This window comes from Pezoporus occidentalis, unplaced genomic scaffold, assembly GCF_034315485.1.
Source record: "Pezoporus occidentalis ecotype Australia unplaced genomic scaffold, CSIRO_AGI_Poc_V1 ctg42, whole genome shotgun sequence".
In the NCBI taxonomy this organism is placed as follows: domain Eukaryota; kingdom Metazoa; phylum Chordata; class Aves; order Psittaciformes; family Psittacidae; genus Pezoporus; species Pezoporus occidentalis.
The window spans coordinates 5,757,469-5,784,240 of NW_026915747.1; the positions used below are offsets into that span (position 1 = coordinate 5,757,469).

Here is a 26,772-nt window from a genome sequence, read left to right on the forward strand (position 1 = left end):
ACCCTACTCTACTGTCAACACAAGGCTTTGTAAAGCCGAAGAGTGATGAAGAGTCTTTTGGATTGAGATCAAGTGTCAGTGCTTCTTTCATGTTGAATACATCTTATACTGAGCTGTAAATCCATTACCTTTCAATGTATCATACTGTGATCCTAAGGTAGGGATGAATTCACTGGGTAAGGAACCAGAGAAGGTTTTCTTTTCTATTGCTTTAATTTAAACCTCAAACCAAATCCATGTGCTTTCCTTAGGAAACTGAGGCATGTGGGATCCACAGTTCGGGCTGATTTAGGCTGGGTCTTTTTATCAGAGCATCCTCAAGCTATGCATGACTTCAGTGTTCAGCTAGTTGTGCTAAATACTGTCAGACATTTTTGGAGGGGGTAGGAGAAGTTGAGGCTTTGCTTCTCATTGTTAATCTATTGCTTTGATATATCCTGTGTTTGGTATTCTGGCTCTTCAGTCCCCTTCTTATAGGTCCAACGTCATATCCCTTTAATATCTCCATTGGTGTAATACCCACTGTGCTGGAGGACTGCTTCGTGCTCACTGCTGGATAGAGGCTTTCAAGGATTAATAGGTTGTTTCTTTCTCCCAGTTAAATTATTGTATGGTGCTGCCTAGGGACAAATTCAGGAATACCTCTCCCAGGCGATGGATCTATTGGGAAGGACAAAGACACTAAGTACCTACATCTCTTCACCAGGCCCTTTCTTCCTTCTCTCTTACTTCCTCTCCATAGTCACTGCCCAGCAAAGGAATGTTACATTGTGATTCTGTTATTTCTCCTTTTTTGTCCTGTTTCTTTCAACTTCTACTTAATACTTAGACTGAAAACTGAATCACACACTTGGCTTTTAAAGATAAGCTGATCTGCAGCTACTTAGGTAGAGCCTCTCTCAAATAACTTGAGTTTGTGATACAAATACATATATATATACATTGGTAAATACATAGAATTGGCAGAATCTGTCATTTATCTGCAATTCTACATAGGCCTATCTGCTGCTGCATGTGTACTTCTGCATTGCTATCTGTGCAGTTATGATGCTATTGATAAGTGGATGTGTGTGTAAATACACACAGAGAGGACCCAGGAAGAGACAAATCTTAAGCTATTATTTCATCAGGGGCTGAATGCTGCGGGCTACCATTAAAGGGGGAAGAAGCAAGAAGTGAACTATTGGGTTCCTCTTCCCCCCTTCCCATCATTGGAGTTTCTGTCTGAGCAATATGGGCTAGTTTGTGACTCCATATGGAGAGCTGACAGCACAGCCTGCTTATGATAAAGCTTTCAGCCTTCTTCTCTAAATCAGTGATTAAACGACATCACAAAGTCTTAAATGCATCAGCTGTAAAAGTCAGAAGGCTAAAACATCCCATTAAAGGGAGGCAAGTGCTGGAGGACCTCAAGTGTGGAAATGCTCCAGGAAAGCTGTTTTCAATGGGTTGTAGGCTGGTGTGTTACTGGTTCAAGTTCTTTAGCCAAAAAATACAGGGGGTTCTTAAAAGTCCTTTTGTGCTCAGGTTGATGGAGCTGTGTGTATATCTATGTATGTCCATGTGTGTGTGTGTGTAATCTCTGCATGCTTACTGTAAGTAGGATATAGGGGGGTTTAAGTATTCTGGGTATATTGTTTGGGCAGTGGTCCAAAGAGAGCTGGCATTCATGTGTGAGTGTTCAAGGCTGAAACTGCAGAGAAACTGAAGTTGAAATTCATAGAATCCTAGAATGGTCTTTGGTCCCTTCCAACCCAGACCATGCTGTGATTCTAGTTTTGCAGTACATTAAGACTTGCGGCTTCAGAGGATGAATTGCAGGTGCCACATTTTCCATTACACCTTCCCGTGTCAGGGTTTCACCATCAGAGTGCTTTAACATATATATTTTCAAAGGCAGATGATGATTTAGGGCATTTTAGTTGATGACATTTTGCTCAGAAAGCTTCATTCTCAAAAAGGCAAATTTCAGGTAGGGCTCCTTTACATCGTCTTCCACATAGAATCATAGAACAGTTAGGGTTGGAAAGGACCTTAAGATCATCCAGTTCCAACCTCCCTGCCATAGGCAGGGACACCTCACACTAAACCATCTCACCCAAGGCCTTGTCCAACCTGGCCTTGAACACCGCTAGGGATGGAGCATTCACAACCTCCCTGGGCAACCCATTCCAGTGCCTCACCACCCTTACAGTGAAGAACCTCCTCCTTAGATCCAATCTAAACTTCCCCTGTTTCAGTTTGAACCCATCACCCCTTGTTCTATCACTACAGTCCCTGATGAAGAGTCCCTCCCCAGCATCCTTGTAGCCCCCTTCAGACACTGGAAGCTGCTCTGAGGTCTCCACGCAGCTTCTCTTCTCCAGGCTGAACAGCCCCAACTTTCTCAGCCTGTCTTCATACAGGAGGTGCTCCAGCCCCTGATCATCCTCCTGGGCTCCTCTGGACTTGTTCCAACAGCTCCATGTCCTTTTTATGTTGAGGACACCAGAACTGCACACAATGCTCCAGGTGAGGTCTCACGAGAGCAGAGCAGAGGGGCAGGATCACCTCCTTTGACCTGACACCTAAAATCAATATATTCTGACTATGTATTTATAAGAATAAATCTGTCTTAACAGTAAATTATTCACAGCACTCCAGCACTGGTCTCACTGTTGATTAGAGGAAAAAGATGAAACGCAGGGAACTGAAACGATTCACGCAGCCTGGCTGAGTTAGGACAAGTATTAACGTCCTGATTCCTGGGACAGTTTTTACAGTGAAGGGAAACAAAATTAAAGGGAAGACATCCAAATGAAAACTGCTGCAACATCCGTCCTGGCCATGAAGCTGCAGAATTTGCAGTGCTGCATTTCCCATGGTTTTCTCCTATTTTTGATGATTGCCTTCCGATATCTGAAGGAGCTACAGGGGCACAGGGGGCTTGGAGCAAGCTGCTCTAGTGGAAGGTGTCCCTGCCCATGGCAGGGGGCTGGAACTGGATGATTTTAAGGTCTTTTCCAACCCAAAGCATTCTGTGATTCTAAGAAGAGAATGTGGCACATTTCACAATGCAGAGAGGTGGATTTTATATCAGAAAACCTTATCTTGTAAGGTTGCTGCTGAATGAAAACTTCGTGGTTCTCAGTATTTATTTCCACCTACTTCATCCTCCCAGGCTCATAGGATTTGCTCAGGGCTTTATCGTTCCTTGGAGGAATATAAGCACAGACATGAGGTTTTATTTACTTCCACATTCCTGGTTCTGTGTGTCTGCTGTGTCCCTTTTGCAGATAATAAGATATTGAGTTACCACAGCCCATCCGAGTACACTTTGTAGATGGGAAGATGAGATACCAGAAAGCTGCCATCCCATTTCAGCTGGAGTGGTTCTGGCTGGCAGGGCAGGGTGGGATCACCATGGATGAAAGCCTGTTATATCAGCCCATCTGTTACATATCTTTAATTAGAGTAATTCCCATGCAGTAATGAGTGAGTTTTCCCATCCTGGCTGTAATTTCATGCCTGTTTCAGAGGAGAGTTCCTCTTTCCATGCATAACGCTGCAGGAGACCTCATGAATGCAGAGGAGCACAGCTTACATCACCTTACGCATCAAGAACTATTTCAACTATGCATTTGCAAGTATTGCTTTATGGCAGCAGGAGGATGAAGTGATGGTCACAGCCACCGTGAGCACTACCAGGCAGTTTGTGTCCCTCATCATAGGATGTAAAGGCCCTGCGACCTCAATGACATCTTACTGGCCTCTTCCAGCCTGATTTATGAGCTTGGTAAGGAGTGTTTCTAGTCAACACACTGCATTCAGTTCTCCTGTTCTCCACATATGTCTAAAGATAATCACTCTAAAACGTGGGTCCTTTGATCTGGTAATCTGTAATCAAGAGTTACAGCATGCCTTAGGATGTTCTTAGAATCATAGAATCATAGAATGGTTTGGGTTGGAAGGGACCTTCAAGCTCCTCCAGTTCCAACCCCTGCCACGGGCAGGGACACCTTCCACTAGAGCAGCTTGCTCCAAGCCCCTGTGTCCAACCTGGCCTTGAACACTGCCAGGGATGGGGCAGCCACAGCTTCTCTGGGCACCCTGTGCCAGCGCCTCAGCACCCTCACAGGGAAGAGCTTCTGCTTTATATGCAGCCTAAATCCCCCCTGTTTCACTTTGAACCCATCACCCCTTGTCCTGTCACTCCAGTCCCTGATGAAGAGTCCCTCCCCAGCATCCTTGTAGCCCCCTTCAGACACTGGAAGCTGCTCTGAGGTCTCCACACAGCTTCTCTTCTCCAGGCTGAACAGCCCCAGTGTTCTCAGCCTGTCTCCATATGAGAAGTGCTCCAGCCCCTACTCATCCTCTTTCTTACAGCCCCATTTTATACAATTCTATGTTTACAGAATCAAATGCTGCTCCTAAAGTCCTACATGTCATCTGTGCAAAGTATAAGATAATAAAGCCAACGCACATATGAATATAAAATGATGTCCAGCAGGGTCAGATAATAGTTTTTCCAATGGCAGCACAACCCTTCTATGTTTATGCTGTGTCCTACAGCAACTTCACTCACTTTATTAGGCTAATGATTTATGTGTGTTTTATAGGGATCACTGTGAGGACAGAAACCAACTGTATGGACACAAGAGGTCATCTGTCAGTAGTTCCTTGTTTCAGTTTTTCAGATCAGGAGGTGAAAAAATACCATACACAACTGGAACTACACAGGGAATTAGTTTAATTAGTTAAATTAGTTTGATTTGGAAGAGTGTAACTCCTGGTGTTGGATATTGTGGAGGATGCTGAAGCAAATACCCTCTTTTAAGGAGAGGAATGACATCCTTAATGGAGGCACAGCATCCAATTTGTCCACATTTGCTGCCTCCAGTGGCACAGCATTGTTGCTCAGGTCCGTTATGATGCAAATCCATTCTCCTCATTAGCTTGGACCAGACCCTGGATGCCAAATGAAGTGGAAGAGGCAATTCAGATACCTGCTATTTGCTCTGGAAGCTGTTCTGTTTTCCCCACAAATGTTGTACAAGCATCTCTCCTTGTAAAATGACCCCCCTGAGCCTCATCTCAACCCTTCCAAGGAATAGTGATGGCTCCTGGAGTTGGGGTGTTATTTCCCTGCTGTAAATATCTTCAAGGGCTTACGGTAAACTTCCCATCAGTTCTTTTCCTGCAGCTCTGGCTCCATACACAAGGTGTACACTTATTAATGATTAGAGCCTGGAGCACAGCTGGTTCTTTGATCACTTTTTGCTTGCCTTCCTAAATTGCAGTATTAGCGTGTCCCAATTGAGTTAACTTCTTCTGCCAACTTACTAATGAATGTGATTAGATTGAAACTACATGTAGCTTAACATTGCCTGGCTTGAGTTGCAATCCTGATGCAGTGTCTTTACTCTGGCACCTATTTATATGCAGGGGCTTTGCATTCCTGTGCAAATAGCTGCAACTCAGCAGCACAGGCACTGCTATGTTGGGTGCCAGATCCATAGTGTGAAAGCCACTGAGTTTTCCTTTGTGGTGTTGCATGCCCAAGGTTAGTGAGAAAGTAAAGTCATTATGCTCAGATACACTCTTAATGTGTGTGCTTCCTTACCTGAGTGTCTCAGAGTGATTTGTGTTGTGTATACTCTTGCCTCCTAATGTCCATGTGATTGAGTATGGTTAAAACCCAACCCAGCTCAACAGCATCTCAGGTCCAGGGGGATCCCGCTCTGTTTCTGTAGGTTGGGTTGCAATGGGGGTTTGCAGGGACACCTTCCACTAGACCAGGTTGCTCAGTACTGGAGGTCAGTGTATTAATTCTCTCCCTGGGGCTTTCAAACCAGCATCTTTCCCCACTTCTCAATTCCCTTTGCAGAGGAACAGGTGTTCATTACCACTGGCTGATGAGGAACAAGAATCTTCAAAGGCAACTTCCTATTTCTTTCTTTGTTGCTCCTAATTTTGACATCGCCTGAGGCTTATGGTGTTTCGTCTTAGAAGAGGGAAAGAATAGGCAGAGATGGGCGCACTACAGAATATAGTTACTCCCTAATCAGTGAGGAACAGTTTAATTTAGAAAAGATGATGTACTTAATGACCATGGTTTTTTCCTCAAGCCAAGCCTATAAAATTGTTATCCCCATTAAGAGCTCTAAAGTTGCCTGCTTCAAATGGCTCAGCACATGAATGCTTCCCTCCTTCTAATGCAATCACCCCCTTCCAAGTCATGTTTATGGGTGCTGGTACCCTTTGGGCACTGCTGTTCATACCAGGGTGACTGGAAGTCTCAAGAACCTACCAAACTAAGTCATTATCATCCCCAGTGATGGGGAAGGCAGAAGAGGTACCCAAGTCATTGGGTCTGGCCAATTCCCCCATTAATAGATCTGACTGTCGGGCACTCTCCATGTGTCTCAGCTCTGCCCATGACTTTGCAATGGAGATGCTATGACCTTAGGAAGGATTTTATGTTCCTGTTTGTGGGCCTGTTGAACACCTGGGAGTAACATGTAAGTGTGTGACAGTGACTACTCTTTGCCTCAGTTTCCTTGCTTAACACTAGTCTGTGGTGTGTGAGTAGACTTTCACCACTGGTGAATCTTGCTCTCAGTGGAACACAGCAGCTTCCTTGATTAACCAGATATTGTCCCATCCAGATTCTCAAGCCAGGCAATAAGGTATATGGAAATAATCTAGGAACTCCCTTCTTCTGCTCCATCTGATGTGTTTCAGGGCTGTGTCTTTGACAGCTTTGGGTACAGGATTACAGCATGGAAAGCATGGTTAATGGATGAACTTGACGTTGACTGGGATGGAGGGGCTCAGTGCTCTGCCATAGATTGCTGAGGTGATGGTGTTTTATTTACTATGGTAAAATGGAAGTAGTGTGGGCATGTGGAGAGAGCAGGAGATGTTTCCCACATAGCTGCAAGGAGACAGGGCTGGTGGTTGAATGGGTGTCCTGGCTCTTTCTCCACGCTGGCGAAAAGAAAAGCCAACTGCTGTATAGAGGGCAGCCAGAATCACTCATCAGCCCTTCCCTGTGGATGCCAACAGTGTTGTGATACCTAAATTGGGTGTCTGCAGCAGGAGGTCTAAACTTGGCCCGAGTGCCTTTAGAGGCAGTAGCTCCATCGTGCCCCAATGCTCCAGGACATCCCCCAGTTGGCCCCTGGAGTTATAATCTCTTGGTTTGGCCTTTTCATTTGCCTCAATCTGTTCTTTTTGAAGCAATCCCTGATTTAACTGATTGTCCACATCCCCATCCACACACTGGAGACAAATCAGTTGAATGATAATGAAAGATCACCCCAACTGTCTGCTCATTTAATGGAGTGTCAGCACACAGCAAATAGGAAGTAATTGGATTGACAGACACAGAGCCAGTTACTAGGCTGTTTGCTACCTGCTTGAGAAAAGCAGAGGAGCAGAGAGGTGTAGCAAAGCTAATCTGATCGTGTCTGTTGTAAGCCACACCAAATCCATGGGCTTTGAAACCTCTGTCCGGGCCAAGTTCTTCCTTGTTACCATCCACTCCAAAGCCATCCCTGCCTTGAAATTACCAATCCATTATCCTGCAATCTAATAAAACACAGTTTGCATAAAGATAGCGCCCATTTAGAAAGCTGTCAGCGCAGCTACTCTATTAATAGAGCCATTTTAAAGATTTATAGTCAGCATATGTTCCTTTTTACAGGGGCCAGATTGAGAGCGGTGGGGTTTGAGCGTGAAGAATGTGCCACCAGATCAGATTGGAAACTAATGTGAATAATAAGTTAATTTTTACAAAGCTGTTGGGCTCAGGAGGGAATGTGACGTTTGGGGGGGGGGGGCTGTTATCATTGCATTTCAGTGGTGGTCCACAAGCTGAATGTAATACAGTAGTAAAGGAAATAGGAGTTAACAATACGGAAAGCTCAAGTTGGTGAACTTCGTATTTCAGATCACTTGGTGTAATAGGATGACATTATGTGATGGTTCTGTTAACATCTTTGTCGATCCATGATGCTAAAATGTCCTACACACATCGAATGAAACCCCACAATATTTCTGTGTGATGGGCAGGGATTCATTTAGAGTTGACTGTCAAGATTGTTTAAAAACATAATGCTTTTTAAGCAAGGCCTTATGTATTTTCTGCCTTGTACCGTGCCTAACACATCAGTAGTGGTGAAGTAATGCTCCCTGTTGTAGTGTCATGGGAAGTCAACCTTTGCCGTTACTTCGATAGTAAGCTTGAAACAGAAGCAGCAGGGGGATCCTACAGGTTTGCCTTCATCTCGTGGGCAGAAAGTGCCTCTAAGCACACACATGCCCCGGGTTCAGCTAAAATAAATGCATTGCAGAAGTGCCATGGAGAGAGATTGATTGGCTGTGGTTAGTACATTTATCTTCTGCCTTCTGCAGGATTGGATTTAAATTACAAATGGATCGGCGCTGGGTAATTCAGTTCAGTGGTCATCTTGGATTATCATCTCCATCATGAAGCAGTCTTGGGACTTCAAGGCAACTGGCAGGCTATGCTCAACGTAGAGCTGGGTTGGGGCTAGAAACTTATGGTTTCAGGGACTGTAATGGAGAGATTTGCTGGTGCAGCTTGAGAGGAGCAAAGGGGTGGCTGGTTGTAGGAGCTGTTTGCTCAGTTCTGTAGAAACTTAAACCACATTGAATTGGTTTAATTTCGTTGACAAATGATGAAGTAGCAGCTCATCAAAGCTGTATTTCAGGCTGAAGGTGAAGCGTGTTGCCATCACTGCTGAGCTACACATCACAGCTCTGCTGTCCCCGTTCCCTGGGGGTGCAGTATGTCACGTTTTCCTCTTTACATGGATGTGCACAGTTGGGGTTTGTTGGCGTCTTGATGATACTGCACCCTTCTGCACTGTTGAGGATCTCTTGCTTTGCAGGTATTCATTGCTTGTTGTAATAGTGGGGAAACAGGCTCTTTATACCTGAATCCCAGGCTGGTTTGGGTTGGAAGGGACCTTAAAGCCCATCCAGCTCCGACCCCTGTCACGGGCAGGGACACCTTCCACTAGAGCAGCTTGCTCCAAGCCCCTGTGTCCAACCTGGCCTTGAACACTGCCAGGGATGGGGCAGCCACAGCTTCTCTGGGCACCCTGTGCCAGCCCCTCAGCACCCTCACGGGGAAGAGCTTCTGCCTTATCTCCAACCTGAACTTCCCCTGTTTCAGTTTGAACCCATCACCCCTTGTCCTGTCACTACAGTCCCTGATGAAGAGTCCCTCTCCAGCATCCTTGTAGCCCCCCTTCAGACGCTGGAAGCTGCTCTGAGGTCTCCACGCAGCTTCTCTTCTCCAAAGAGAACTTCTCCAAGTTCCTCAGTAAATTAAGGAGAGAGAAAAACATCTGCCCAGAGCTTTTCTGCTTCCAGGTTCCTGTTGTAAAGAACATGTACCTGCTCAAAAGGATTAAAAGGAGGTGAGCAGCATTTAGGGAATAAAGGTACTTTATATTTGTTCTCCTCAAAATGAACTCGTTGGCCTCCTAGCATAGTTAGGAGTCTGTAGGGGGTGAGAAGAATAGAAGTGGAAGTCAGCTCTCAAAAGCATCCATGTAGGTTGGGCTGACAGGACACTGCTTAACACAGTGGTGCAGATAGCTGTGCACGCAGCTCTGCTGAAATGCAGCCTTGTGTTGGGGAGCAGCAACTGCGTGAGAGGAGGATGGAGCCAGGAGGGACTGGGCTCTGCTGCCAAGGAACAAGGGATGGGACAAGAGGAAACGGCCTCAAGCTGCCCCAGGGCAGGTTTAGATGGAGCTGAGGAACAATTCCTGCCCCAGAGGGTGCTCAGGCATTGGAACAGGCTGCCCAGGGCAGGGCTGCAGTCACCGTCCCTGCAAGTGTTCACACACCTCAGTGCCATGGGTTAGTGGTGGCCTTGGCAGGGCTGGGTTAAGGTTGGACTGGATGAGCTTAAAGGGCTTTTCCAACCTGGTTGATTCCATGATTCTAATTATGCTGCAGGGGGTCTTTAGGATCAGAACAAAGCTCTAGTTTTTGAGGTTTGATCTAAAAGATACGGAGCGAATGGAATTTGTCTGCCATCGAGGGTGGAAAGGCCAACACCACGGTGTGGTTCTTGCAAGGAGCCACAGTCACTACATTGCTTTAGCATCCCACACTGTGCTACGTGTACCGAAGCCACTGTTCTCCAGGACATACCAAGGGGCTCTCAGGGAGCTGGTTTGAGTTTATAGATTGTTCTGGTGAGATGGACACCTTGTAGGATACATAAATTGCTCCAAAACCCCAGGTCCCTCGGGTATTTTCATGGGCTGGAAGTTGAGAAGGAAATGAAGAGCCCAAACACCAGCTGTATTTTGGTTGTAGAAGACAGGCAAGTCTTCTCTTTACTCCGTGTTAGTAAGCATTGCCTTCTCAGGCTTGTTAAATGCTTCTAATGCTTAAAATATGCTTGTTGGGGTGTGTTTTAGTTTGGTGCTGAAAGTCACATCACAGTTCAGCCACATCCCATCCATGTTTTCACCCATATGTTTATTGTTATTTTTTTTATTATTATATTTATTATATATTATAATTATATACTATATTATATAATATATAATTATATATTATTATTATATATATTATTGCAATATTATTATTGCAGATAATCAGCAGATCAGGGACCATCAAGCATCAGGACAGGGTGAGATCAGGAGAAGACTGACAGTGAATCCCCTATCTGGGTGTACATTTGCAACAACCAAGTGCCAGTGACTTGGTGCCTGCCAACCACATGTTCCTGGCCCTTTCTGGATGTCAAATAAGCTGCGGGTCCCAGTTTACTTCCAGGTCACAACAGGGATAAAGACATGTCCACTCACTTATCACAGCTTGGCTGATAAACCAGAACTCAACCATGGCGATCATCTCTCCATACCACCCAGAGATGCCACCATGGTCTAAAGCAGTTTGCATCCTATACAAAGCTCCTTGAGAGGGGAGCAAGGCCCTAAACCAGTGACTGCTGCTGCAGCTCCGGCTTCTGCTGCTTTCCCTGTAGCACTCCTGATACGCGTTTCAGGTGCATCCTCATTAACCGAACGAGCTGATGTGATTCACGCTTGAGTTACCCTTCCTTTGCCTTCTAAGAGGCAGCTGTACCATGTCTGCTCGCAGAGGGAGCTGCTTGTGGGCCTGCCAGATGTACAAGTGCTGTTTGCAGATTTAATTGCTCTGTTTCATCTGCAGAAAGGGAAATAACATCTTCACAAGAACGGTGCCTGGAGAGAGAAGAGGACCGGAGTTAGATTCTCACTGCTGTGAATTCACAAGCCAGTGGATTGGGTTTTAACTCTGCAGGCTGATGCCTTTGCAGATTTACAGCTAGGCTTAAAATCTGCCCAGTTTCTTTTTCTGAAGTAGCACAGCCTTAAGTAACTACAGCCCCGTTTCAGTGGTCTGTACTGTAGGCTGAGAAGGTTGGGGCTGTTCAGCCTGGAGAAGAGAAGCTGTGTGGAGACCTCAGAGCAGCTTCCAGTATCTGAAGGGGGCCTATAGGGATGCTGGGGAGGGACTCTTCATTAGGGACTGGAGTGATAGGACAAGGGGTAACGGGTTAAAACTGAAACAGGGGCAGTTTAGATTGGATCTAAGGAGGAAATTCTTTCCTGTTAGGGTGGTGAGGCACTGGAATGGGTTCCCCAGGGAGGTTGTGAATGCTCCATCCCTGGCAGTGTTCAAGGCCAGGTTGGACGAGGCCTTGGATGAGATGGTTTAGTGTGAGGTGTCCTTGCCCCTGGCAGGGGGGTTGGAACTGGATGATCTTAAGGTCCTTTCCAACCCTAACTATTCTATGAGTCTATGTTTTGCCCCAGACTGTGTTGTGAAAGGCATTTCATAGCCTTCATTTCACAGCAACAACTCTGACTTGTGCCACTTTGTTCCTTTTGAAACTCAGCTCCACCACAAGGGTCACAAAACTCCAGGCTGCTCCTCATTCACATTTACCACCTTTGGAAAGATCATGCCTGGCTATTAGCTGAGGTTTGGCAGCAGATGGAAATGCAGCTGCTTCATGAAGCTCTCTCATGCCCTATGCGAGACGTGAGAGGATAGAGACTGCGAGATGTGAGCATCAGCCCAACCACCAGTGCAGCAACAACAACAACCCCAAAAGCAAGTGGAAGCAGTTGTGAAGCCAGGAGGAGGGGGATGGAAATGTGAGGTGCTGTGCAAATGATGCGCTTGAAAAGACTGGAATTGGGACATTAAAATTTGCCACCAAGGTTTGGCCTCCCCAAATCCACTGTGATTCAGCTGTTCCTCATGGGTCTGGCTCAGTGAGGGGCATCAAGGCTGTAGGGTATGATAAAAGCATTTCTATACATTATGAGGCTTTACTACTTAGTTCTGGCTCTACATCCTGTGGTCCAAATACAAGCCAATATTCCCCCCTGGAGACATCGGAAGAGATTGCACTTTGTCTGCCCTAAGATACCTGCACAAAGTCAGAAAGCTGTGGGTTTAAGGTGATAGGTGAGCATTAAATAAGCACTATTTTTAGCACAAGAAGAGAGCCAAATTATAGTGTAATGTTTTTCTGAGTGCATGTGCTGTTTGCAGCACCTCAGAGGCAATGGAATGCTTTTCTATTACACCTGCATGGGAAGGAAGTCTTTCTTACCTCAATCTCATGGTTGAGCGACTACAACACAGACATCAGTTCTTCAAAGCTCCTATTTTTTTTAGCTACTGTTAAAAAATAGAAGCTCTGGATGCTTTCATCTTCCAGTGCTAAAGCTGTCAGCTCGGTGGGGACATACTCAGAAGCCTTTACAGTAATGGAAAGAGCTATATCGAGTAGTTGAGCTGGTTTTCATTGGGGAGTTGTGTTTGTATAGGCGAGGGACTGAAGTGATGGGGACTGACAGTAGAATCTGGCCATTTGATGAAATAACCCATCAGCACAGCTTGGTGTTGCAGACACCAGTCTGGCTGCTACTGCCAGTTACTCCTGTTAAGCTGGAACCTTACTATTTTACTGCAAAATGCCCCAGATTTGGTGTTTTCTGTTAACAGTAGTTATTTTCCATTGAAATTGCCTTTCTGGATGTTTTCTACACTGTATGATATTTAAAAATAGCAGAAAATCAATGTTTTCTGCCTATTTACTGGGGTTTTGTCTGGTATTTCGAAGATTTTCAATGCACTTAGCGTAGCCAAATCTCCATTGAGTGTCCCAGAGCTGTTTGCACTTTTTTATGCTAATTACAGTTTTAATCATGTTTTGGGTCACCTAGAGAAGAGCTGAAACCTTTATTTCTGCTGTTGTCCTCTGGATAGAGCTCCCTTTGGACTGATTTCATACAAATGCAGCTCTATGATCTTGCATATAGGCACAATATTTATCAGCAGCATGCTCCTCAGTGAAACATCAATCCAGGGGTAACTGCTAATGTACCCAAAATAATTCTCTGTAGTCAAGTTTTTATACAAAATAATGAGCTTTCTGTTACTTTAGTACCTATTTGATTGGTATTCATGGAATCATAGAATCCCAGCCTGGTTTGTGTTGGAAGGAACCTTAAAGCTCCTCCAGTTCCAACCCCTGCCACGGGCAGGGACACCTTCCACTAGAGCAGCTTGCTCCAAGCCCCTGTGTCCAACCTGGCCTTGAACACTGCCAGGGATGGGGCAGCCACAGCTTCTCTGGGCACCCTGTGCCAGCGCCTCAGCACCCTCACAGGGAAGAGCTTCTGCCTAAGAGCTCATCTCAGTCTCCCCTCTGGCAGGTTAAAGCCATTCCCCTTGGCCTGTCCCTACAGGCCCTTGTCCCAAGCCCCTCTCCAGCTTTCCTGCAGCCCCTTTAGGCACTGGAGCTGCTCTCAGGTCTCCCCTTCAGGAGCCTTCTCTTCTCCAGGCTGACCCAGCCCAGCTCTCTCAGCCTGGCTCCAGAGCAGAGCTGCTCCAGCCCTCGCAGCATCTCCGTGGCCTCCTCTGCACTCGCTCCAACAGCTCCACGTCCCTCTTGTGCTGCTGCCCCAGAGCTGGATCAGGACTGCAGGGGGGGTCCCCAGAGCACAGCAGAGGGGCAGGATCCCCTCCCTGAGCTGCTGCTCACGCTCTGAAGGTGCAGCCCAGCACATGGGGGGGTCTGGGCTCAAGCATACACTGAAACTGGGTCATGGGGAACTTTTTGTTTCACAAAACCCAGTATGTATCTCACAAAAGCAGAGTAGAGGTGGAGAATCATCCAGTAACAAACTCTCTGTGGTCTGTGCTGTAGTGAACTTTTTAACTTTAACTGTATTTATTGTGATTTGCCCATCTATGTTATGGTCAGTACTTCTGGGTGTGGGAGCATCGCTGACTCTCACTTGGGCAGAGGAGGGAGGAGTTAGAGGATGGACCACACTCTGGGATGGACAAGAAGTAGGTTTAATCCAACAAGATTGAACTAGGTGATCTTAAGGTCCTTTCTAACCCTAATTATTCTATGATTCTGTGATTCTATGTGAAGTGAATATACTGAAATATCCACCAGTTTGGTGGCACGTAGTTGTTGTGATTGCTTGACCCTGCTATCACAAGGGTGATAAATGAAGACTCAGAGCTGTACCTTGTTGGTTATCAAACAGCTCGGCCAGGAGAACATCATCTGTTGCTGTGCCTTCTGCTGGCCCTCTCCCAAAACACCCACTGTTGAGGTGGGAAGGCTTTTTGGATGGGGAATGGGCAGTCTGAGGTCTTCCAGGTTTGTCTGTTGGTTTAAACGTGTCTTCAACCCTTCAAGAAGCTATTGTCTTGGGTATTTTATCTCTGATTTCCTTGTCTGAGCAGCCAGTTTGGGATTCAGTTCAGTATCCAATTCAAAGGCTTTCTGCTGTTTCCTTAGTGTTTCCTTGCTTTGTGGAAGGTTCATTCCAGGTACTTGGATGTTTTGTGACTAAGAGGGAAAAGAACAGTTCAGGATCATACAAAAAATGAAACGAGCTGAGATGTAAATTTGGGCTGAATGTCTGTAAAAATTTTCTTAATGAGGTTTCAGAATATTTTACGGTTATTTTCTGTCATTCATTTGTTTGAGGAGGGGATTTCAGGTAATATTATCATCATCATTAAGAACAGAGTAGTTGTTATGCACTTGCAGTGACACGTCTTCAGCTTCTTTTAACGATACCTTGGAAGACATTTGATAACAAGAAGACGGCAAAAAGCCTTGGGAAGGTGAGAGTTGTAGGTTTCTCTATCTATCCGTGAAGCCTTTTTAGGCTTTATGGGTTTTATTACGCACTTTGAGCCTAGGTAAAACAGGCCTCTGAGCCGAGGAAGTTGTGAGTTGGAATGAATTAAATTTGCTGAAATGGTTTGTCTTTCTTTTTGCCTTTTCTCATCCAAATGACTGTCATTTCCAAAAAGAGACTTCATTTTCCTGAAAGTGTTTTTCTGTCTAAGGGGAATGCTTAATTGCAGCCGCAAATCACCTCAAATGCTTTCCAAGGAGGATAAAACAAGTTAAGAAGCGTGCATCATTTAGAGATTGCAGGTTCTGAATGCAGGATAAGGTGCACAGGTTGCCTAAGGAAGCTGGGACTACCCCATCCCTGGCAGTGTTCAAGGCCAGGTTGGCTGGAGTCTTGGGTGACATGGTTTAGTGTGAGGTGTCCCTGCCCATGGCAGGGGGGTTGGAACTGGGTGATCTTAAGGTCCTTTCCAACCCAAACCATTCTGTGATTCTATGATACACCTTGCTCTGAATTTTTATTCAGGGAAAGCATTTTGCAGGTCAGATGTACATGGTGGTTGTGTTAAATGAGTGTAGTTCCTGTCCAGGGTTCAGCAGCAGCAGTCATTTTTCTCCCCCTTAGTAGCTGGTGCAGTGCTGTGTTTTGGCTTTGGCCTGAGAACAATGCTGATAACACCGATGGTTTTAGTTGTTGCTAAGTAATGATTACTCCAGTCAAGGACTTTGTGAGCCTCATGCTCTGCCAGGGAGGAGGGGAAGCTGTTAGGAAGCAGAGACAGGACACCTGACCCAAACTAGCCAAAGAGGTATTCCATACCACAGCACGTCATGCCCACTATATAAACTGGGGGCAGTTACCTGGAAGGCCCAGATCATTGCTTGGGTTGGGCAGGGTGTCAGTCGGAGGGTGATGAGGAATTGTACTGTGCATCACTGGTCTTTTATTGTTGTTTTTCCTTTCCCCTTTTAGTTTTGTATTCTCTCTCCTTGTTATTTCCCTTATCATTATTATTATTGGTGGCAGCAGCAGTGGTTTGTGTTATACCTTAGTTACTGGCCTGCTCTTATCTCAACCCATGGGAGTTACATTCCTTTGATTCTCCTCCCCATCCCTCTGGGAGCAGTTCTGAGTTACCAGCTGGGCTTAAACCACAGCATTCCTCAGCAGCAGGGAGATTTTCCTTCCTGAACATTCCACATGGCTCATTCCCTCACATTCAGAGAATACACCCCACAGCATGGTAACCTTTGTAGCTTTCTCCCCATTTTTTGTGTGCCAGTGAGAGATGATTTTAAGTGTAGTTGTTGATAGTATTTCAGAAACCCTGCTCAATTACAACTGAATGGTTCTTTTCCGAGTGGAATCATCAAAGCAAATGGAAAGTGAATCAAAGCTGTTCCTCCAAGGCCTTCTTTATGGCCCCTTTTTACAGTGAGCTGTATCGCAGATTGCCCTCCTTGGAGAGTAAAAAGAAAATAGTAGGATATAAAGGGCTCAGTGACAAAGCCTTTCACCATCACAGTGTTTTTGGGTTGAGGTTTCTTTTGGTCATATGGATTTATGCACATGTGGATAGATCCAAAACCAGTTTGAAGAACCGTGTCCCAATCTAACTGCTTTATTCAAGTGCCAGAGTTTTCTCCCCTTTGATTTTCTGTAAGTCGTTGACCAAACTGGGGTTTCTTGTCATGTAAGTGGTTCACACTGAGACATAAACGCTGATCTCTGCGATAGCCATGGGTCAGATTGCTTTTTTTGACATCTTTATAGAATCATTGAATCAATGAGGTTGGAAAAGACTCATCCAGTCCAACTGTTCCCAGCACCGCCAAGGCCACCACTAACTCATGGCACTGAGGTGTGTGAACACTTGCAGGGACGGTGACTGCAGCCCTGCCCTGGGCAGCCTGTTCCAATGCCTGAGCACCCTCTGGGGAAGGAATTGTTCCTCAGCTCCATCTAAACCTGCCCTGGTGCAGCTTGAGGCCGTTTCCTCTTGTCCCATCCCTTGTTCCTTGGGAGCAGAGCCCAGCCCCTCCTGGCTCCATCCTCCTCTCAGGCACTTGGAGGGAGCCAGTTGTACTTAATGGCATTCTGAATAATCCTTCTAATACAGAACATGTAGGGTGCATCACTGTTGCAGTGTAATATGCTAGAAGGATTCTTAGTGCAAATGTGATGTCCATGTGATGCTTCTGTGCGCACCCTGCTTGCGTGCTCGGTGGGGTTTTCCTCCTGGTGGGATGAAGGCTGGAGCTGCACAGTGGCTGCCTCAAGTGCTCCATTTTCAGAGCAGATGGGGGGCTCAGCATGGCTGGTGAAACACATGGTGAGGTCATCTCTGAACCACGGCAGATCATAGGAAATTGAATCTCAGTTGTCCTTTTAGGCTGTACTAAGTGGTAGTGTACTTGCACCATTGGAATATCAAATCTGTGAACCTTTAGGGCTGTTGCTTACTCTTAAGTGGTGCTCTGCCATCCATACTACATTTTTCTTCACCTTTTCTCTACTTCCATTTTCCTTGGTAGAGATCTTTTGATTCAGTGAAGACTTCAGAAAATGTCTGGTTTTCATCACCAGTATCATTTAATTGAGTTATCCTCGAACATTGAAACTTAAGGTCTCTCATCCATATCCTCTGGTCTTCCATGCTGGGCACAGTTTCAGTCTTAATAACTTTTGACTGATACCAAGTTTAAATCTGCTTTCCTAAGCTCTTGACCATTTTTTCTTTACCACAAGTGTTGCCGAACACTCGTAAAATCTCTTCTCACAGTCATTGCTGTCTAGCAGCTTTCTCATAATGTGTGATTACTTTATGGTTTGTATCAAGTAAAATGGGGATATACTTTTGATTCTTACCAGTATGAAGTGAGCCACTGTTGTCCATGCCAAGGAATTCAAGCCTGTTAGCACAACCACCAGGACTTAGTTCTCTAATCAAGGTAGGAAATCAAGGCACAGGTCTTCTAGAAGAGATCTGAAGTGGTGATTAATGCCAGGTACTGGGAAACAAAGATTCCTGATTGCCATTTAGCTAGCACTGACCTTTCCAGTGGCCTCACACAAGCAATTTAGTGTCTGGTGTTGGGAACACATAGAAACACCATCAAGTTACTGCGGGATAAGGAGTTGCTGTAGGTCAGCACATCTGAGCTCTAATAGTCTGCTGCTATTGAACGTGGCCATTCTCTCTCTTAAAGTTAGCTTCTATTTATGTTGGTTTAAGGAGTTTTAAGAGCATGCTGGATTTTAAGTGTTCAAAAGTTGTTTTCCTCTCTTCATTGAAGGTTGCTTGTTTCAAATTCAAGCTGCTGGGCTCCTCCTTTCCCAACTGAAGGAGGTACAATGGTATAATTCATATTCTTCTGTGCGTTTAATGCATCAAAAGGACTGGGTAAATAAGCTCATAGGGCAGCAAATTTATTGGCAGACATGAAAAGATATGGCAAGTTAGTTTAATACAGCCCCATCAACCCTGACAGTGATCCCTTAAGGACATCAGTGGCTGTCACTCGAAGCTGGTGACATTGGGTCTGTTATCTCAGAGATAAGCTTGGTGGTGGTCTCCCCGCTCTGTTCCCAGATGACTTGTTGTTTCCCTGTTTTATGGAGCTGATTCACTTTATTGATCTGTGAAAGGCAGGGAATAAAGCTGCCATCCCTCGCACTTCTCTCCATGCAGCATCTCTTTTTTGGAGCAGCAGTCTTCAGGCTTAACAGAGAATGGGTCCCCCTTTGGAAGCAAGAGCTGCATCAGCCCAAATGTGTCGCTCTAGACTGATGGAGTCAATGCTGCAGAGGCTTTAGGGAGCAAATTGTTCAGACTTGAAAGAAATCGTGCTGCTGACATTGACAGGAGCCCCTCAGCCAGCCCTCTGAAGGGAAGCTGCCTCCTCTGGAGTGCTGAACATGGAAGTAGAAGATTATGGGTAATTAAACAGACCTCATTGAGTTGTTTGGGAAAATAGGTAGTGGTGAGGCATCTCTGACCCATGCTACCCACACTGGAATGGTTAGAGGTGTCTCAATGGCAAAAGAAGTCCTTCCTGGTGAAGAAGAGGTGGCTCTCAGGGTGCAGAGCATGTTGCAATATATATTGGGAGATCCAAGGTCAAATGGTTCTGGTGCTGCTGTGTAAAACAAAGATAAAACCAATGCCAGCATCTCCAGGAGTGAGATGAAAATGTAAATGATTGTGAGAATGATCAGGGGCTGGAGCACCTCCTGTGTGGAGACAGGCTGAGAACACTGGGGCTGTCAGCCTGGAGAAGAGAATCTGCATGGAGACCTCAGAGCAGCTTCCAGTGTCTGAAAGGGGCTACAAGGATGCTGGAGAGGGACTCTTCATCAGGGACTGGAGTGATAGGACAAGGGGTGATGGGTTCAAAGTGAAACAGGGGAAGTTCAGGCTGGAGATAAGGCAGAAGCTCTTCCCTGTGAGGGTGCTGAGGCGCTGGCACAGGGTGCCCAGAGAAGCTGTGGCTGCCCCATCCCTGGCAGTGTTCAAGGCCAGGTTGGACACAGGGGCTTGGAGCAAGCTGCTCTAGTGGAAGGTGTCCCTGCCCGTGGCAGGGGTTGGAACTGGATAAGCTTTGAGGTCCCTTCCAACCCAGACCAAGCTGGGATTCTGTGATTCATTATGACTCCTGATACATGCAGCTTTGAAAAGCAGACTTAATTTCATTGCCTGGGATGTAAGTTAAAGAAATGACAAAGTAATTTCTAGAAGAAGCTCCCATGTGTTAAACGGCGTCACTGAAAAAGCTTTTACAGGAGGAGATGACAAACATCCTGTGTTAAAATAGTCCCAGAATCGGCATGCCATTCTGAGTGTGCAGGAATGGGATCCTAGGATGAAACAATAGCACATAATAAAAATAGAGCATCATACAGTCATGCATAATGTAGTATGATGGCAGCATAATACCCATGCATTGCTTTTCTCAGTGTTACCTCTAGGCTTTGAGCTGGGATAGACTTCTATTCAGATTAGAGATGGGAGATGGGGAACCTACCTGTGGGAATCAAGTGACCAACCCAAGTAGGACGTTTTCCTTTCCAAAGGGATTTCTGGCACCCTCAAGTTTTTAAAGTTGTTTTATTTCAAAAGACATCTTTCCAGTACATCTCAAATAAAGCAGTTGGTGATTTGGGGATAAATAAATAGGAATTGTGCCTGGATTGTGGATTTTCTCCAGTCCCTCGTTCTGTCTGTTCTTCTCCAGCCGTGGAGTCTTTGTCTCACCAGTTGTTGGCATTTTATCCATTATTCTTTGCAGGCTACCTTATAGATCTTTCTGCTCTTCATGTCTCCTGTTGGTGCAGTCTATACTCATTCCCCCATTGCTGTTGCTTGCCACTGAGATGTAGGTATGGCAAAGGCAAGACTAACACATTTAGAGTAACCACATGCTTTATCTGCGTTGCATTCTTCCCCTTCTGTTTTCCAGGTTTATCCAGGAGATAGAGCACGCCATGGAACTTGGCCCAAGCAAGCAGTGTCCGCTCCGTGAGTTCCTCACCATGTACATCAAGAACATCTTCCTCAACCAGGTCCTGGCTGAGATCAATAAAGAGATTGAAAGCGTCACAAAGGCATCTGATCCCCTGAAAATCCTGGCTAATGCTGATACCATGAAGATCCTTGGAGTGCAGCGGCCTCTTCTGCAGGTAGGAGCTGATTGAACTGCCAGTGCATCCCTTACTGTCTGTGTCTAGCCATGAGCTTGCTGTGCATCCAATGAGATGTAGACCTGCTTGTGCAGGTCCAGAGGAGGGCCAAGAAGATGCTGCGAGGGCTGGAGCAGCTCTGCTCTGGAGCCAGGCTGAGAGAGCTGGGCTGGGTCAGCCTGGAGAAGAGAAGGCTCCTGAAGGGGAGACCTGAGAGCAGCTCCAGTGCCTAAAGGGGCTGCAGGAAAGCTGCAGAGGGGCTTTGGACAAGGGCCTGTAGGGCCAGGCCAAGGGGAATGGCTTTAACCTGCCAGAGGGGAGACTGAGATGAGCTCTTAGGCAGAAGCTCTTCCCTGTGAGGGTGCTGAGGCGCTGGCACAGGGTGCCCAGAGAAGCTGTGGCTGCCCCATCCCTGGCAGTGTTCAAGGCCAGTTTGGACACAGGGGCTTGGAGCAAGCTGCTCTAGTAGAAGGTGTCCCTGCCCGTGGCAGGGGTTGGAACCAGATGAACCTTAAGGTCCATTCCAATACAAACCAGTCTGGGATTCTAGCCTGCTATGACCCACAAGACTTGTTTCAACATATAATCTGAATCCATGATCTATTCCGGTGTCACTGCTAGTGTAGCCTTTCCATTTCTGATCTCTATGCAGCTGTGTAGGTGTACACAGGCTCAATGTTTTCCTTGTGCAAGAGGATGTATCTCTCTTGCTACATATGTCAAGCTAACGGCATCTTTGCGTCTTGCCTGGCACATGACGTTCTTAAAGCGCCTTTTAGCCGTCAGGACAAACTGATACCAGCTTTGTTGAACAGCTACCAGAGAGGTTTATTTTCAGTAATGTATCCCCCCTTAGAAGTTCTGCAAATCACAGAGGTGTGGGATTGGACTAAATACACATGCCGAACTACCAGGAGGAGCAAAGATAAGGTCTGCTGCCTCCCAGGTGCAGCGTGTGTGACTGATGTGTTGCTGCTGCAGCAAGGCAGCTGTATTGCTTCCTCAGGCAGATAAGGGAGATTTGAGAGATTTGGCTTTGAGGTTAGAGTATTTAGGTGAGAAGCCTCTTCTAAAACAGCTTTTTGGAACTCTAATGTGGAGTAGTGATAATGGCAACCCGCACAGTTGTCATCCTGGCTACGTGGGTGGCTGGGCAATATGGAAGCCTGCCTCCAAATTCTGAGTTATACGTGTTGCATGGGACTGAAAGGAATAAGCTCACAGTCACAGAATCATAGAATCATAGAATTATAGAATAGTTAGGGTTGAAAAGGACCTTAAGATCACCCAGTTCCAACCCCCCTGCCATGGGCAGGGACACCTCACACTAACCCACGTCACCCAAGGCTCTGTCCAATGTGGCCTTGACCACTGCCAGGGATGGAGCATTCTCTGACTTCTGCTGTGATTTGGGTTAAGCTCTTTTAATCCCTTTAAATTCTCTCTGATCTCTAAAATCACTCTTTGGGGATGAATAATATTTACAAAGTTCTTAGGAAGCAGCATGCATCTCCCAAGGTTTATCTGGCTGCTTTCTATCTTTGCTTATAGCTGTAAAATGTGTGTATATTTTAATAATGTATAATAATAGTAATAACTGTTGTTATTTGGGGGAAATTCCTAGGGTTTTTGCATGGTTTAGTGGTCATTAACTCTATACCTGTCCTGGTGCTGTGAGTATGGGATGGTTCTTTCAGAGACAAAGCAAAATTAGATTCCAGTGATTTTCAGCAGTCTTTAGAGGGAACAGCTTCCTTAGAAAGGGACCAGTAGTGTATTTACATGATTTATCTTCCGGAGTTCAAATGGTGTTTTGGAGCAGCGCAGCATCCCTGGGTTATTTCCTTGCCAAGGTACAGCTTTAGCAGCCTTCTCAGAAACTCACTTATCAAAACCCTAAAGTGGAAGAATACAACCTGTAGTAAATAATTACCCACAGGAAAATTGCTTTTCAGCCTCAGTGCTCGTTGAGCACATGCAACATAAGATGAGAAGAGGGCATGGGCACAAGGGCAGGCTGTGTCTGAAGAGGGACCAGAGAGGGGCTTTGCACAAGGGCCTGTAGGGACAGGCCAAGGGCAATGGCTTTAACCTGCCAGAGGGGAGACTGAGCTGAGCTCTTAGGCAGAAGCTCTTCCCTGTGAGGGTGCTGAGGCGCTGGCACAGGGTGCCCAGAGAAGCTGTGGCTGCCCCATCCCTGGCAGTGTTCAAGGCCAGGTTGGACACAGGGGCTTGGAGCAAGCTGCTCTAGTGGAAGGTGTCCCTGCCTGTGGCAGGGGTTGGAGCTGGAGGAGCTTTAAGGTCCCTTGCAACCCAAACCATTCCATGATTCTATGGCTGGAGCACAGCAGAGAGGGGCTGCGCTGGGGAAGGAATCCCAGCCTTACTTTGCAGTTATTTGCAATGCCAGTTGCAGTCACCATTGTACGTGCCTAGCAAAAAAGGGAATATGCCGTATCTGTGATGTAGATAGAGCTCTTCCAAGACTTGATTTTAAGAGCAAGGGTTGAAAAAGAAATCAATGTTAGGGCAGTTTTGGCTTCCGCAACAGGAAGCGTATCTGAAGATTGAAGCTGTGAGTTAGAAGTAGAGCAGAACTCTACTGATTCATAGTCTGATTCTTCTAAAGATGTTATTCAGAGTTCCTTTTGAGAGATATGGAAACTAATAGGTATATTCTGTGTTGTATTTTGTATTGTTTGCCTTTCCTTTGTTTTCTGAGGATTAAACTGATTGAGAACCCAAACTCAACCTGCGCAGGCATCTGACCTTCTCAAGAGCTGAAAATACTTCATGTTAACATTAACCCATCAGCTTTGGAGCAAAACCAGGGAGGTTGTTAACCTTAGCAGATTTGAGTTGGGTTCTTAATGCAGTGATGTGGTTTTTTGTGGATGATGGCTTCATTTGTAGCCACGAAAATGTGGTCTATAATATCAATACATTCTCTTAAAGTTCACGTGAGGTTGAAGAGTCAGAATGGTTGGGGATTTTCTCATCCACTTCCTGTAATTTGTTTCTCATGATGGATGGAAATCATTTTGAACTGGAATTATTCTTGGTCTGAATGTACATGGTCAGAAGGGCTGCCTGTTCCCGACATCAGACAAGGGTAATTTTGTCAAAGAGAAGAAAAATTGCTGCCTCTTTGAACCAAGTCATCCAAATAGCTCCCTAAAATAATGCTATTGATTTTACATTAACGGAGGGGGGGAAATAAAAGGCTATTTCTATACTGGCAGTCCTGGAGCCTGGAATCTTTGCCGTTCTCACCTCATGGGTACCATGAAAATAGAGTGTGTAGAGAGTGAATGAGCCTGGCACTTCTCTTCCAGTACTGTGCTTCTCTGTCCTGTCTTGTGTTACCCGTGGTCATGGTTCAAACATCCCACCCTTTTCTATCCTGAAGATCTTTCTTAAGCTCCTGTGGCTGTGATTTAAATACGACTCAAGAATTATCAGTTCCCACTGCACAGGCTGATAAGAGCTGCTTTTCGATAGCTATCAGCACGTGTTAGAACTGAATTAGCTTATAGATAAGAGGTTTTCTAGCATCCTGTGCCATCCTGTCCTCAGCGATGAATCATCCATTTCTGTAAAGATTATGCTTTAAAAAAACCCTAGAAACCATTGTAGGTGGTCTTGTTTTCCATTCTCACATCCTTAAACGTATAATATTGTGAATCCTTTTCTTTTTAGGAGTGACTGAATAATCAGAGAATCCCAGACTGGTTTGCGTCAGAAGGGTCCTTAAAGCTCCTGCAATTCCAACCCCTGCCACGGGCAGGGACACCTTCCACTAGAGCAGCTTGCTCCAAGCCCCTGTGTCCAACCTGGCCTTGAACACTGCCAGGGATGGGGCAGCCACAGCTTCTCTGGACAATAACCCTGAAACTAATTTGGCTCAAAATTACTCTGTCTTAAGCTTCAGACTGCAGTTGTTTAAATCAATACTAAATTAGGCTACAAGCAGCTTAACAGCTTCTTATAGCCTCTTCTTGTACTGTTCATGTCAAGGTGATAAATCTTTCCAGCTAGGTGGTCACTACTAATACTGGCCTTAAAAATCTCTTGCCCTGTCTCCATCTGACAAGAAAAGTGCAAGTTGCTTTGCTCTTTCCATTCCACAGCAGCCAAGTGAGACTTCTCCTTTAAGGCATAGCATCCTAGAATGGTTTGGGTTGGAAAGGACCAGTTGGATCATCCAGCTCCAAACCCCTGCCATGGGCAGGGACGCCTCACAGTAGACCATGTTGCCCAAGGCTTTGTCCAGCCTGGGCTTGAACACTGCCAAGGATGGAGCATTTGCCACTTTTTGGGGAGACCTGTGCCAGGGTCTCCTCATCCTCACAGGGAAGAGCTTCCTTATATCCAACCTGAATGCATCAGCGTGATCATTGCCTTACAGCAGTATTGTGTAGATGGAAGGTGTGATAGTGCTCTGGCCAAGCTCCAGAGGCTGAAAATCCAGGTAAAAACTCCTTAAAAAGTCAGAGTGTGGAGCTGTTTGCAGGATAATGACTTGCTGGAGTTGATTATCCCATCACCCATTACTGTTTATGGCATGCATGTAATCACTCACTTTTGACTTCCCAAGGAGACATCACTGGTAGCTTTGGCATGTTTTCTTCCCATCAGAATACTGGGCGTTAAGAAGAAGAAGAATGATCACAGTGAGTGGTGTTTAAATGGCTCACCAGTAGTGATGGGCATATGCTTTGATAGTGAGTAGATATTATTTATTAGTATTAGTTGTCTTTTCAAGTTGGCTTGCAGTGATCAAATTCCATTGGGGAGCAGGCATGACTGGTCAGGTGGGTACTTCCCATTCAGATATGACTTTTGAGGCAGCACCAGTGGTTCTGGTCTTCCCATTTCAGTGTTTTTACAGTGACATGGGGTCTAAACCAGCATGAAGTGCTTTGCAGATGTTGTCATCCCCTGTGTGGTCTATCTGTTTCCATCCCACAGCCAACATGTCAGCAGGTTAAGACCCACCAGCTGAGTCCATGGCAGAGTTTCTAGCTGAATCTTCTGTTTCGGTTTGAAATGAGAGACCAAACTGCCTCTCCATGAAAGCCTGAATCTCCCTATTGCTTTCAGTATTTCTTTAGCTAATTTTTCCTCTGGGGGGAGAACATTTACTGTGGTTATTGCCTTTCGCAGAAGCATTTACAGGGCTCCCATATAAGTCATCTTGCAGATGTGGAAGTGCTTCGCTGCGGCTGATCACGAGGGGTTTATAAAAGCGATTGCTAGCTTTAGTCTAGCTGTTAATGGCAGTGCTTCAATTTATTTGAAACCCCAAGTTTAACTTGCACATTCAGTAAAGCCCAAGTGGGAAATGGCTTTAAGCTGCATATGAACCCATTGAAACAGCACACCTCGAAGGCAGGATTCCTTTCTTTCTCTCTGGATGTGCAAAAGCAAAGTCAGCTTTCGCAAACCATCCCACGAATGTGACTCATGATTGACCTGAAGGAAACACTCACAAGGTTGAGGTCTCTGTAGCCTATTAATCCCTGCAGTTGCTGGGTGTCTTCTCCCTACGAGGGTGCAATCTCACGTTGGAGTCAGCCAGAATCTGTATAACCCTCATTAACTCAGCACTGAGTCCAGGTTGATGTTCCCCATCTTTCATGACCTGAGGCTCAACACCAAGCTGGTCTTGGCCATGTGGTTTCTATCTGGAACGTGTGAGAACTGCTCTGCTGTTGAAACAAACTTCTGGAGAGCTGGTAAAAATCACTGCTGCTGTACTTAGAACATGCTCCATTCGAAATGAACCTAAGTCCTCATTTGAACACAGTTAGAGTTGGGTGCAAAATGTCTTCGATCATGGTCCTACCTGAGACCACCAGCTTGTTTTGTTCACCTCAACAAGTAGCTG

General features: G+C 45.8%; 1 protein-coding gene across 1 annotated transcript in view; it reads left to right on the forward strand.

Moving 5' to 3' along the window:
* The window catches only part of EXOC4 (exocyst complex component 4), a 394,313-nt gene that overhangs the window by 259,221 nt on the left and 108,320 nt on the right, over positions 1 to 26,772 (forward strand). The window contains exon 11 of the mRNA XM_062634253.1: positions 20,663 to 20,882. Coding sequence (XP_062490237.1) covers positions 20,663 to 20,882 — 220 coding nt within the window. The remainder of the gene's footprint in view (positions 1 to 20,662; positions 20,883 to 26,772) is intronic.